Below are 13889 nucleotides of genomic sequence, written 5' to 3'. Positions count from 1 at the left end.
TTAAATGAATAGTTTACTACCTAAGTCAGCATCCTTAAAAGAGTTTTCTTATATGCTTCTGACAATATCAATATTATGTTGCCTGATGGAATTCTTTTCAATTTTTTTCTTCCTTTCCTATATTCTGGAAGAGTTTAAATAGCATTGGAATTATCTTCTTTTAATGGTTTAGTTAAATTCCCATAAGAAACCATCTGGATTTACTGAATTTTTTTTTTTTTTTTTTTTTTTTTTTTTTTTTTTTTTTTTGATGAGTTCTCTCTGACAGCTTTATTTATTTCTTCCATGGCAATCAGCCAGTTTAGGTTTTTCAGAATCCTCTTTTTGGTCAGGTTTGCCATATTGTATTTTCCTGGAAAGTTATTTCATCTAGATTTTCAAATGTATTTACATATATTTGAGGACAGTAGCTTGGTGTTATATCTTCTGTTTTCTAAGGTTATTATATTCTTTTTTACTTTTGAATATTTTTTCTCCTATTTTTCTTAGTAGCAATTCCAAATATATTTTCTATGTCAGTTTTGCCCCTTTTTTGTTTGGAGCAGTTTTAGGATTTATTTATTATTTCCAGGGTTTTATGTTTTCTGACTCATTAATCTCTTCTTGTAACTTTATGATTTTTTTTCTACTTAATTCTTGAGCCAGATTCTTAATTAGCATTTTTGTTATTTCTTGCATATTAATGTATGTAGGTAAGGCTATTTGTTTTTCCCCGAGCACATTACTCTAGCTGTTCTCATAAGAATGAAACATATTTAGGCAAAAGATTATTAAATTATGATTCAGGACACACAGGTTTTGGTCCTGTTTTTCTCTACGTGTAGCAGTATCGTTTGAGCATCTTCTATAGTCTTCCTTCTTGGGTTTAAGTTTCCCCAACTAGAAAATGAGGAAATACTTGATCTCAAAACCTCTATTTTGTTCTCTAATTTTATGAAATATACCCTCACCTCCAGCTTGCAACTCCAAGAATTTGAATTAGGTCTACTATGTGAACTCTAAAGTCTCAAACTTTTTTTTCATAACAATATACTAATGAGTCTATAAACTGTAGTCCCAGTGCAATTAACAAGACATGCTTCTTTTCATTCTTTGGTTACAGGTAGCACCCTAAACCCCAAGCAAATTCAGGATCTACTTAGATGTGCTTTTAACTGAGCACATTTTGTCAGAATCAGTCAGCTGTTGAAAGTTATTACGTAAGGTTCATGAGAAAGTATTTTCCCAGATCCTTTGAAATTCATGAAATAAACACATACGATTGTTAGCAATGAAAAATAAAGCAGAGTGCAGCTCTTAATGAATGGGTTAAGATGAAGTTTCAACAAATATTGTGTCAACAAAACTGCAGAAAATAGATTTTTCTAAGGTCTGGAAGGTACAGAGAAATACATAATAATGAGAACATTATTAAACATTGACAAATTCTGCATTGAAGCTTTCCTTAAAAAACAAAAAGAAGAAAATTCATTTGGAGGTAGTACTAATCTAAAAACAACAACAACAAAAAAAAGCAAAACAGAAAAACAAAAAAAAAAAACTGTCAGGGAATGCCAGATTGTCATTGGCCAAATCTTTAACTCCCCTGTATTACACAAAATTCACATAGGAAATTACTGTACATATTTTAAAGTCTAAGTAGCAACTTAAAATCAGTGTACTTTGTAGAAGACTTAATGACATGACAGCAAAATGACATTTTAAGTTTTGAGTCTCCCTATGTATGTATTTGAACATTAACATGGACTATATATTTTACTTTGAACTACTAATGTAAAAAATGCCAGAAAGGGAATTAGGAAAGAAACAGAACAAAATGCCCTTCATTTACATTTATTTACTGAAAGACCTTTTAAGTTTTCCATTTTATAAAATGCTATTATGTAACAATGGTGATCATTGCCTGCTCTGTGAAACTCTACACGTTTTAAATAAATTGCTTCTGAGTAGTTTTTCTCTGCATCTCATCACATTTCTAACGATAGAAAGGAATGTAATCTTATAGCCTTAAAAAATGCATTGATTTCTAGATGCACATAAGGAGACCAGGATAAGTAACAATGCTAAAAACCAAGGATAAACATAGTTATTCTTTACTAACCTCTCAAGAAAAGGGAAAGGAAAGTTACATTACTTGCTGCATTTTGTTTAAAGATTTATTATACAGCGTAATTTCCTTTTCCTTTATCATAAATATTTTAAAAACATACAATATTAAACAGTTCACCTAATTGCAAACCTTATGTGAAAATATAGGGGGGCTGGTTTGGAAGCACAAAGGCATTTATTGTCACATGGTGTTTTGTATGTTCCTTCATAAATAAGTACCAGAAGTACACAAGCCAACAAAATTCTGAAACTTCTGAAATTCTAGCTGAACAGTTCCAGTTATGTTCCCTTTAGATAGAATTGCTTCTCAAAGTGCCAAACTGGACTTAAAAATTAAATAATACAAATATTCTGGACATGGGATAGAAGACAATGCACGTGCATTTATTTGGCTAGACTCTGCTTAAAATTTAGAATTTTTCACTTATGACCTGTATATATACTTAGATAATTGATCATTTTTGGCCTATTTTATTCTTTTCTAAAATGCGAATGATGATACCTACTTGCTAGTATTATGATGAAGACAAAATGAGGTCGTATGTGTAACAACATTAGGTACATGGTAAGCACTTACACATTTAATTTCCATTGCTTTTGTGGTGATCATCTTTTGCAATCGACCACTGTTTTAAAAAATGAAAATTAACGTAAAGGATAAAATGTGAACATGCACATCAAAATATGGGAAAATATTCCTCAAAATGAATGGAAATAAAGTAGGCTATTTTTTTTTTTTGGTTTTTTTTATTATTTTTTTATCATTAATAACAATTTAATTTTACAGAATCAAAGAGTCTAACAGTATATAAAGTAGGCTATTAACATAGAAATTGGAGAGAAGCAAGAAAACTTTCAAAATTCCAACATGGCCAGCACCAGATCAAATACAAAACCAGAGTCCTGGACAAAGGATATCGTAGGTTTGTCTGTTTCCTATTATTAAGTGGATTTCTAATTATGTTGCACATATTGTTTCAGAGGCAAAGGCCCATTGAAAAATACATCTGATGTCATTAACGCTGCCAAGAAAATTGCCGAAGCAGGTTCTCGAATGGACAAATTAGCCCGCGCTGTGGCTGATCAGGTAACATAAGAGGGAAGAGTGGGCACAAGCTGAGTGGAATCATTAATTAGCACTTGGGTTCTGTAATTAGTTTTATGCACCCTAGAAAATGCCTCTGAAAAGTGAATTGTGGAGAATCACTAATATTGTACAAACTGGCCTCTGATTTTGCCGAGACCAAGCTGAGACGGCAAAGGTGGATTCAGCTCAGGAGAGAATCCTAAGGCCCATGACCGAAATTCCTTGAGAAACAAGAGCACCTATTTCTTAGGATACATTAGCACCCCGCAAAAGCCACAATTGCCCCAGCCATCCCTATTCAGAATGTCAATTATACTGCATAATGGGGGGTGGGGAAAAGAAAGCAGAATTTTTTTTTTTAATTGTTGGGCTCGTGGCTTAAATATCATCTTTTCTGAGATCCCTACCTAAAGGTTTTTTGTTGTTGTTGTTGTTTACTTCATAGTGCTTACCATATTTTAAAAAAACATTATCTATTGCTTTACTATTTTTTTTCTGTTGCCCCCAGGAAATTTTAGGTTGCATATCTTGTTAGCTGAATGAATGAATTATTAATAATAAGGAGAAAAAAGAGCAATGTGCCCTGTGAGCAGGGAACTGGACTAGCAGAGCTTTAGAGGACCGAGGGTCATGCTTTGGTGGTGCGTGTAAGAAGCAGAGGGCAAGGACGGCACCACGACTGGAACGTGAACAGGGGGTAGGGTGGTCAGGGGCACGTGGGGACGGAAGGGCAGAAACAGGTTCAGTAATCTGGGAGAACATCACGCTTTTCAATGTGGCAGTAAGAAAGCAGAACTTTATTGCTTGTTATTTAACATTGATTTCATTCTAATGATGCTCTTTATAATTCCTAATAATTTATGCTCTAATATAAATGGGCTGAATCCACATGATCAAGAACCTTCAGATTTCAGCTTTACTTTTCCAAGGCTCTCAAAGGCATCAGAGGGAAATGAAATTCTCAAGCTATCTCTTGTGCTTTCAAACCAAAGTCAGATACACATTAAAATAGTTCTCAATATCACCTTGAATGTTTGAGCTTCTCTCCACACTTTTCATTTTATTTGGCTTGAATTGGAACTTTAAAATCCTGTTCAGAATGTCTTGTTGCACTAATGTTCCATTTCTTTGTAAGGGTACTTTAGATAATAGACTTTTCCAGATAATTGATGATTATCCCTTTATGGAATACATCTTACAATACAAAGTAAGTTTCTGAAATAAAAATATTATATATACTATTATTTATATAGAAACACGATTATAAACATGAATGTGCTTAATAGACTATAATACAATTATTTATTCTGGAGATATTGAAGATACAGGATTGCTTCCTTATCTATAGTTGGTCCTATCTCCTTTGATTCTTGAGTCTTTGTGATCCTTTATAAGAAGTTTTCTTCCCTTGTTCCTCAGTATTAGGGTTGTGCCTATAAACACTTGCTGCCTTCAATATCCCAGGCTCTAAAATTCTTCAAGGCAATACCAAATTTACTTATCTTGTAAAGGCTAAGGAAAAAAAAAAAAAAAAAAAAAACTCAGATAACTAAACCATTAGGATTGTATTAAAATAAGAGCCAACAGATTCTCATTTTAATTTTGTTTACATATATGATGGCTAATCTAGGGATTTTTTTTTTACTTTTAAATTTTTGAGAAATTCATAGTTGAAATAACTCATTAACTGTTATCATAATTTGAGAACCCCCCACAATTTGTAGAAGTTGAGTAACAAACTGTTGCTATTACTCTTAATAATTTCAGGGCAATATCAACTACCAAGCTTCACAGCATAAGGTTAGCTTCTTTCTACAGAGTTCCATATCTATTTTAAAAAATTCATGTAAAAGAGAGAAGAGACAATGAACCTACTTGAAAATATGCATACAAAAAAAAAGTCACCAATCAAGAATGAAGTCCACATTTTTTTTTTTTTCCTGCAAATGTTGAAGGGACTCAGGGTGTGCGTTGTGACCAGAAATTGGTAGATGACTCATATGGGTTAGGAAGGACTTCATCCTGGGAGGGCAAATGAGTGGAGTTCGAATGGCTTTTCCATTATACTTTAAGTCCCAATGGCTCTTCAAGTTTCTCAATGTGTTTTGGCTCCTCAAGTTCATTAGTTGTCGTTATGATTCTTATATTTGATTTTACATTTTTGGGCCTTTATTTCCAACGATTATATGCACCATGAAGCACAGCTCCAGACAGTTTTGATGTATGAAAACACACTCATAAATACACAGAAATCCTGAGATTTTAGATTTATATTTTGAGATTAAGTGACAGTGTATTTAAATGCTATTCAGTGCCTTAAACAGATGAAGTTTAAACATAATCCTCTCTTCATGGCATTCTTACTGTCATTAGCCATGAAATAACGTACAATTTTTGCTGTTTTCTCTGGAACAGGACATTTCTTTATCAGATTCTGCACCTATTTCCATAATATAGGAGCTATTTTTCTTGATCTATCATGCCTTTTTTATGTGTGTTTTAACTGCTTCAGTTTAAATAATAGAACAGAATGAGCATTTCGAAGAAGTGGATTGGTTATGTTTATTTTGCCTGAAAATATTTTTATGAAGATTTGAGATATGCATGTAATATGAACTTTTTACGGACTGTTGCATTTTTAATTACTGTTCCATTGAGATAGAACTCTCAGTTTAATTTGCTGCAAGGTATTTGTATCGAAAGCCTTGTCAGCCCTCTGGGGAGATATCATTTTAAAGTTAATTCCTCACTATGTGTGTCTCTGGAGTAGGATAAATATTACAGTATTAAGTACTTGTGGGAAGCTAAAAACAGTCTCTGTGGAATTCTTTCTTGATAAATGCAGTTAGTGGGGAAAAAAAAATAGGACAATGGTAAGTGTTATGTATAAAAAAAGCCCCTTCATTGCTTATTCAATAAATGGTTATATCAAACCACTGGCTTCATGGTATTGATAAAAGAAATTTCCTTTCTTGAGCTTGAAGGAAACTTAGCTCAGAATCTTTCTCCCATATTGTTATTCTAAATAACATATTTCTGTTTAAACTGTAAGTACTTATTTCTTACAGTATTTCAACAAGGCTCTCTGGGGATTATATGTCCTTTACAAGTACCAAATTGAGCCAGAACAGTTAAATGTCCTGTAAGCAACTCAAGCTACACTTTTGATAGCAATAGAAATAAACAGGTACTGCAATTAGTTGGTAGCCATTGGCATAGAAGCCTCAGACATGTTTTAGAGAGTCATGTCAATGTCTATGGAAGTGTTTAGCTAACCTCTGTTGTACTTAATGGACATCTAACCCCTTCAGTCACAATGAGATTCAAACTCTCTAGCCAGATTTTTTTTTTTTTTTTTTTTTTTTTTGCGACAGTCTCATTCTGTCACCCTGGGTAGAGTGCAGTGGCTTCATCATAGCTCACTGCAACCTCAAACTCCTGGGCTCAAGAGATCCTCCTGCCTCAGCCTCCCGAGGAGCTGGGACTACAGGCACATGCCATGTCACCCGGCTGATTTTTTCTATTTTTAGTAGGAATGGAGTCTAGGTTTTGCTCAGGCTGGTCTGGAACTCCTAAGCTCAAGCGATGCTCCCGCCTCAGCCTCCCAGAGTGTCTAGCCAGATTCGACTCTGGTCCGTCTGTTATTCTTGTGAATTATTTCAACTGGCTTCATTTCATAAAATCTATTTTTCTTGAAGTGGTCATAAACCATTTCAGAGTATCTCATTTAAATGTAGTTTATTATGTTGCTAAAATTTTGATAAATATGAAAATCCAAAAAGTGTGATGGACTTCTTTTAGTGAATGATGCTTTTCTTAAAAAACTTTCAGGAAACAAATGGATTTTTTTTTTTTCCTGAACTAATTGGATTGGAACTCTCTCATAGCATGGGTAAGAGTGTTTGCCACATAGAGGGATTTATTTTTAGCATCCGTTGCTCCTCTGCATTAAAATAACTTTTCATATAGTGTAAAAGTTGAAGAAAACCAGGGAGAAAACTCTAGAATATTTAGTTTTTTTAAGAGGTTAGAAGATAACTGGTAAAAATATTCATAAACATGTTCAGAAGTCCCAGTGAGACTTTCTGAAAGATCTTCAATATTCTCTTTATAAAATTTTATCAAACCTAGAGCTAACTATTCTAAACTACTGGCTGTGGCCTTTCTAAAATGCACCATGAAGAAGTTATGTTAAGTGAATGTAATTAAGGTATATGACACTGAAACCTTTTCTTCCCACAGCTTTTATATAGCAAGTGTTAGAAACTGGAGAGTACTTACTAATTGAGATCACTCTTTTAATGTTTTATAGTGTCCTGATTCAGCATGTAAGCAGGATTTATTAGCCTACCTTCAACGCATTGCCTTGTATTGCCATCAACTTAACATCTGCAGCAAGGTGAAGGCAGAAGTGCAGAATCTGGGAGGAGAGCTCATTGTGTCAGGGGTAAGCTGGAACTTGGCCTTCACAATGTAAAGTTCCCACTGTTGTACTTCCAAGGCAAGCATTCTTGGCAACAGTACTGCTAAAAACACCAAACTACAGTGATTCATAGGGAGTTTTTTTTTTTTTTTTTTTAAATAAATGTTATCACCATTATTCCAGACCTTACAATAACTCAGAAAGAGCAATTTGATTTTCCAATTACCCCGTGTTTATACTAGCCTTGTAAAATCTCCATTCTTCACAAGAAAACTAATTTCATAGTCTGGAAACTCATTGCCAAGCTGTGACTATTATAATTATTTGGGGCTTTTGTATATTTACTCATTGTGAGTCTACTTCCCTTTGTTAGTCCTAGTAATTTTCATTCTCTGTTCAGGAGCCAGCCTCTCTATGTGTGGATTGTGTTCACATGTTAGAGATGATGAAAACAATAGGAATATATTCATCAGGTTCCAATGCATACTAGGTTATCGGTAACCCTTGAAAGCCAGAAGATGTTTGAATTTAATACAGGTTGATGTGCTGTTGCCAAAAACTAACATAGTTGTCAAACACTAACAATTATAAATTCTTTGCTTGATCACTCAGTGTTTCCTTTCTCATGAAAATATAATTATTTAGTCCATTTTCATCAAATGCATAGAAATATGTTCAATGATTATTTAGAAGAATCACAATTTCTTGGCAAGATTTCCAAATGTATGTGTTGAGGTTCTTCACCTTGGCTGCTTCTCCTCCCTCAGCCCCTTTCTCTCAACACAGGGTGCCATTTGTTGTAAATTATTTGCAAGTTCAGAGGTGTAGCTCTGCCACCTTAGTTCTTTTCCCAGTCAGCAATGATGCTGCCACTTTAAGTGTAGAATTACCAGGCACGTAATATTTTCCACATAGTGAATGCCTTGTGAAAATCAGAAGCTTAATTCTTCCTGAAGCTATTTTTGAAAATTCAGCCATTTGATCATTTGGTAAAAATATGTGGAAAAATCATTCTTGAATCCAAATGTTTTGGTTCTTATATTGTTTAACTTGTAGAACACATAGCTGGGAAAAGAGCTGATCTGGTTTGCATGGAGACACCGTCTGGAAAGCCTGTTCCATGCAGTCCCACTCAGAGCCCAATAAATTGGCTATTTTGTGCCTCTTCCTGAAGCACAGTCACTTCCTTGCATTTCCGAAATGATCCTGCTTCAACATTCTTCAACAACCAAGAGCAATCTGTCTTGCAGTGTGCCCTTTTTGCCAAGCTGGTAATTACCAAGATTCTCTCGCCGAGAAGTGATCACAACATTGCATCTCCCTTGCTTCCTTTCTTATCTTCAGCCTTGGTAGTATAGTTCCCCATACCACTCAGCTTTCATGTCCATCTGTATATAGCCCCTGTGGACCTGAGTGCTTTTTGTTCAGCTTGCCTTGTGTGCTTTCATTTGTTACTTTCTAAATCTTATTATTTACATGGATGCGCAAAGCATCTTTGTGGATCCTCAGACTCCACAACCTCATCTGGGCGATTATTACTGGCAGAGCCGCTCTCCATCATCTTCTCAGTACTCATTGTTCATCACTGCCTCCAGAGCTTCATTCTCATTGTCTTTTCCTCATTTAGATGTAGTCCAAACCATCACTGGCTTTTATCACTTGCACTGTTGGCTTTTGCAGAGGTGTTTGAGATTGAGAACACCATCAAGAAGCCTGTTTCCTTCTTTGAGTCTTATTGGCAAAGTTCATAAATCCTTGCATGGGAGAAGGCTTCTTTGGAGGAATGTTGTACAACTTTATAATAATTCTGAGTCAAATGCATTATAAAAGTTTGCTATATATTGCTCAGTCACGGACCTGCTCTTGGCTTCCTCATGATTTTTTCCAAGCTTGATTGCTGTTTGGTGCCATAGCTACATCTGTAGTCTGCTGTCTTTGCCACTTCTGCCTCCATCTTACTCTTCATCATCCTTCACTGATGGCCAATGGAGAAAAAACAAAGAATATGCTAACTGTGCAAAATAGCCACAAATGATTGCCTTCAAAGTTCTAAAAGAGTCAAGATTGTGAGACCCCATACACACAAACTTTCAATGATTTTGCCAAGAAAGTCACACTCGTTTATTTTGTTGTCTGGCATGACAAGTTGCTATTGTTTTCAGGAGAAGCCATTGGAGTTTAATATGCAATCAAAAAAGAAATATTTGAATCTTCTTTCTTTTTTACGTATGTGTTTATATACATGGGATTCAAAGCTGTGGCTTCTCTGAAATATATGAAAGCCCCAAGGAAAGTTATATTTGTTAGAGGTCAAAGTCTCTACCAAAACAGAAGAGATTTGGACAGACTATTTCCGTTTTGCCAAGAAAAATGATTTCACTTTCAAAATAGCCATGTTTTTAAGTCTTTTGCTGGCATGATGACCTTATGTTAAGCAAAATGCACAATTATGTACCATGTCAGCCTGTTCATGTTTTGTGTGATTCTATGTGTACAAACTGAGAGAGACCTCTTGTGTTGTGTCTGCTTTTGGCTCGAGAGGTGGGGAAGGAAAACTCAACATGTTATGGAGGAAAGTGGGTTCAAAAGCTCTCCATGAGTCATGATGCGGAACTACAGAAATACAGATATGTGCCAGTGTATGTTCATTCACACAGCTACTGTCTGAGAAGCAGTTAATTTCCTGCCTGGCAATCCATTTTGTTAAGTCATTGGCCTAAACCTTTCTCAACAGCCTAAAGATGCCATTCTTATTACATCTTAAAGTAGAAGATGCATTTGTGAGCCAATTCAGCTCAATATGGTTACTAAGGGAATAACGGGAAAGAAAAAAATTTAACTAATGGAATGATAGAAACATTAAAGTGAAAATAAAGGAAACTGAGTTTTGGAAGATTAAACAGCCAGTTAGTCTGTAAACTGGCTCTGTTTGCTCAGTTTAATGTTTGTTCATTTAAAGTTTTAAGCCGGTTTACATGCTTCTTGAAAAAAGGAACGTTGAAAGAAGAAAAGAAAAAGAAGGAAGAGAAGGGGGAGGATAGAAGAAAAGAGGAATGAAAGAAGAAAAGACAAAGGAAAGAGAAAGTTAACCATAGCATAAGTGAGTTTAGTTCAGGTAATGTCCATTGAATGTGACAGCATTATATTAAGAGAGGAAAGTTGAGGCAGATTTTTTTAAAAAGCATGTAAATACTATTTTGAATATAAATTAATTCCAATGCTGTGATATGGAAATTATCTATCTGTATGCTTAATTATCATGTTTTTGACTAATTTTTATTCACTAGGTTTCAAAGGATTTAATGGCACTTTTAAAGTTAAAATGAAGATGTACATATGGCTCTAGAGATGTAATAATAATTTCATGACCTTTGATATTTTTAGCTACCCAAAGATTTATACTTTGTGTATTATTCTGAACAAGATTAGAAACACTAACTTCATAATTATGCGTAATTAACATCAAGATTCTGATAAAACTGATAAAGTCCACGTGAAATTTTATTCAAATCAGTCCTACCTGACACTAGCATATAATCAAACATGCACACGTGCACACATACACGACACACTTGATTTGCCGTTTGCTCTCTTACCTCCTCAATAAGAAATAGTCAAGAACTAAAGGAATAAAATGGTTGATAACTGTGAACTATCTGACCCAATATAATTTAGGAAAAGAAAATGTGGGGGATGGAGACACACACACACACACACACACACACACGTGCACATGATTGGAACAGTTTTCTATTCATTTTATTAATAAAAGTATGCCAGTTCTTTGTAATGAGATAAAACAATTATTGAAACAGCATTGCATCTAATTGTGCAGACCTGTACAGTAAGCAACCCTTTTGGGGGAATCTTTTTTAGATCTTCTGATTCTGTCTATAGTCAAATCTTGGTTATCTGCACTGATCAAAGTATAATAGTAATGGGAAAAAATCTAAATTGCTAGCTATTTCAATTTGGGTTTGGAATGCATTTCTGTGCTTCATTTGAACAAATGGGTATGTGTTCAAGGAATTCACAGCAGTTCAAAAGAATTTTATCCAAAGCTTCCAGGCTTAAAGGACTTTTCTTAATTTAGGAAGAGTTGGAGTGTCAAAATCTGGAGATAGTAAGATAAACATCAGATAAAACAAATCTGGATGTTGGGATAGTGGAGATACTCTGTGACTGTAAGAAAATGAAATGGGTATTTACCATTTATAGAATGGAAGTAGTTCTTTGCACATGCTTTGCTAATAAGATGGGTTGTTGTGCAATTCAATCTTTCCCCCAAAAGCCCACATCCTCCCATCTGTTATGATAGTAAAACTATAACCATTTAGAGTCTGATTCCAGCATGAAGTCTTCCTTAGTTACATTTTATCAGTGTACATGGTCATTGATTTTTGCACAACCCAAATGTATAAATACAAAGGAAAATAACCTTTATGTGGCTTTTTCAGTGAAAATTCATACTCCTAGGGTTATAAAAGTGAGATTTAACCAATTCAAGACTATTATTTTGGAAGAAATGGGAAATTAATAGAAATTTTAATAAGAAAAGTACAAATCCCCTTGGGTGTCAGACATTATAGGAAGCATTATGTCTGTTGCACCACACCTGTGTGTGCTATTTCTGAATTCAAACTGTCCTGTCAAAGGAGAATGGTATGCTGCTCTGCCCTAAGAAGCAGCCCTTCAGTTATATCTCTGTGACAGTGACCTTAAACTTGCCAATATAATCAATTCTGTCCATTGAAAAATAATCAGTTATTTACTGAGGGAGTGAAACTAGTTTGTTATCTTACTGAATTGTTTCATGCATAGAAAAAAACTGTTTCAATGCTCTCATTTTTATATAAGAAAACAGACTCTGTTGTGGCAAAGCTAGGATGTGAATGAAGCAAGTAACTCTTTTTACCTAAACTGGACACATGGATTGATCTAATCTTTATCTACTCAGTGGATTGATTTGATTGCATCATCTGAACTTGTGGGCCCAAAGAGTTATGTCTATTTTAGTTTGAAGGCATTATTGCTTATAAAAGTAGAAGGGGTTAGCTGAATGGCTTTAAAAAGAATGTCTCATCACCAGAGGTATCAATGCCATTACTTGTCATCCAATCAATGAACTTTCATTCCTTTGAGTCTTAGAAATTTTTGAAGTTTTTGACAGCCTCTAATTAAAAGGAGGAAAGCAAAAAATTGACACCTTAATCTATTACCAATTAATGTCATAGATTTCAGTTAATATTCTGAGAATTATTTGGCAGCCAATTAACAGTAATACTTTGTGAAAACTTGGAAATTGGACACATGGGAGGTACCTGGAAAAGGGGAGCTAATGGCATATACAGTTGGCTTTCTGTATCCATGGGTTCTATATCCATGAATTCAACCAAACTTCGGTTGAAAATATTTGGAGAGGGAATGGACACAATTGAAGCTCAGACTTGGGGGGATGGGGAAGCATGGGCAATATATATAGCCTGAACTTTTGTACCCCCATAATGAGCTGAAAAACAAAAAAATAAAAAAACAAAATAAAAAATAAAAAAAAAATATTTGGAGGGAAAAAAACAATAAAAGTAACAATACAACAATAAAAATAATACAAGTAAAGCATAATACAGTATAAATACTTATATAGCATTCACATTATAATAGGTATTAATATAGGTAATCTAGACATGATTTAAAGTATACAGGAGCATGTGTGTAGGTCATATGCAAATACTAGGTCATTTTATACAAGGGACTTGAGCATCTGTAGATTTGTGTATCTGCTGGGGTCCTAAAACCAATCGCTGCAGATAGATACCAAGAGATGACTATATCTTGGGATATCTGTGAAACCCAGGCATATTTACTTAAAGAAGTACTGTTTTATAAAGTTCCCCTATAAGACATATTCTAATTTTGAGTATTTGTTCATGTGTAATACTTGTCTGATTTCATTCTAAGATGTGTTTTAAATAATTTTAAAATATATTTTGAATAATGTTTTAAATAAATAATGCTTGGGGAAGTATCTTAGAAGCCATCCCCTCCCCAATTTTGACTCAGTTTTGGATCTTTAAGAGTAAACTCAGAGATATACCTCTTCCCTTACATTGAACCAAATTATGGGAAGCCAAAGTGTTGAGTGAATATCTTTATTTAGAAACCGTGTCTATAAATTAAGCTCCTGGAAGCACTTAGATTTGTTAGCTCTAGTCACAGAACAGATTATTTAGAATTGTTTACTTAAATCTATTGTATTTTTTTTCTTGTTTC

General features: G+C 34.4%; 1 protein-coding gene across 8 annotated transcripts in view; it reads left to right on the top strand.

Annotated features, from left to right (window-relative positions):
• CTNNA2 (catenin alpha 2) overlaps positions 1–13889 on the top strand; it is a 1068594-nt gene that overhangs the window by 1021511 nt on the left and 33194 nt on the right. For 7 of the 8 annotated variants that reach the window (XM_069493842.1, XM_069493839.1, XM_069493845.1 and 4 more), the window contains 2 exons: positions 3091–3196; positions 7509–7643. In XM_069493842.1, the coding sequence (XP_069349943.1) occupies positions 3091–3196; positions 7509–7643 (241 nt within the window). The remainder of the gene's footprint in view (positions 1–3090; positions 3197–7508; positions 7644–13889) is intronic. The other variant, XM_069493843.1, reaches the window with a different exon arrangement.

This window comes from Eulemur rufifrons, chromosome 19 (genome assembly GCF_041146395.1).
Source record: "Eulemur rufifrons isolate Redbay chromosome 19, OSU_ERuf_1, whole genome shotgun sequence".
Lineage (NCBI taxonomy): Eukaryota > Metazoa > Chordata > Mammalia > Primates > Lemuridae > Eulemur > Eulemur rufifrons.
Note: the sequence above shows the minus strand (reverse complement) of the source record. Positions and strands in the feature narration are given on the sequence as shown.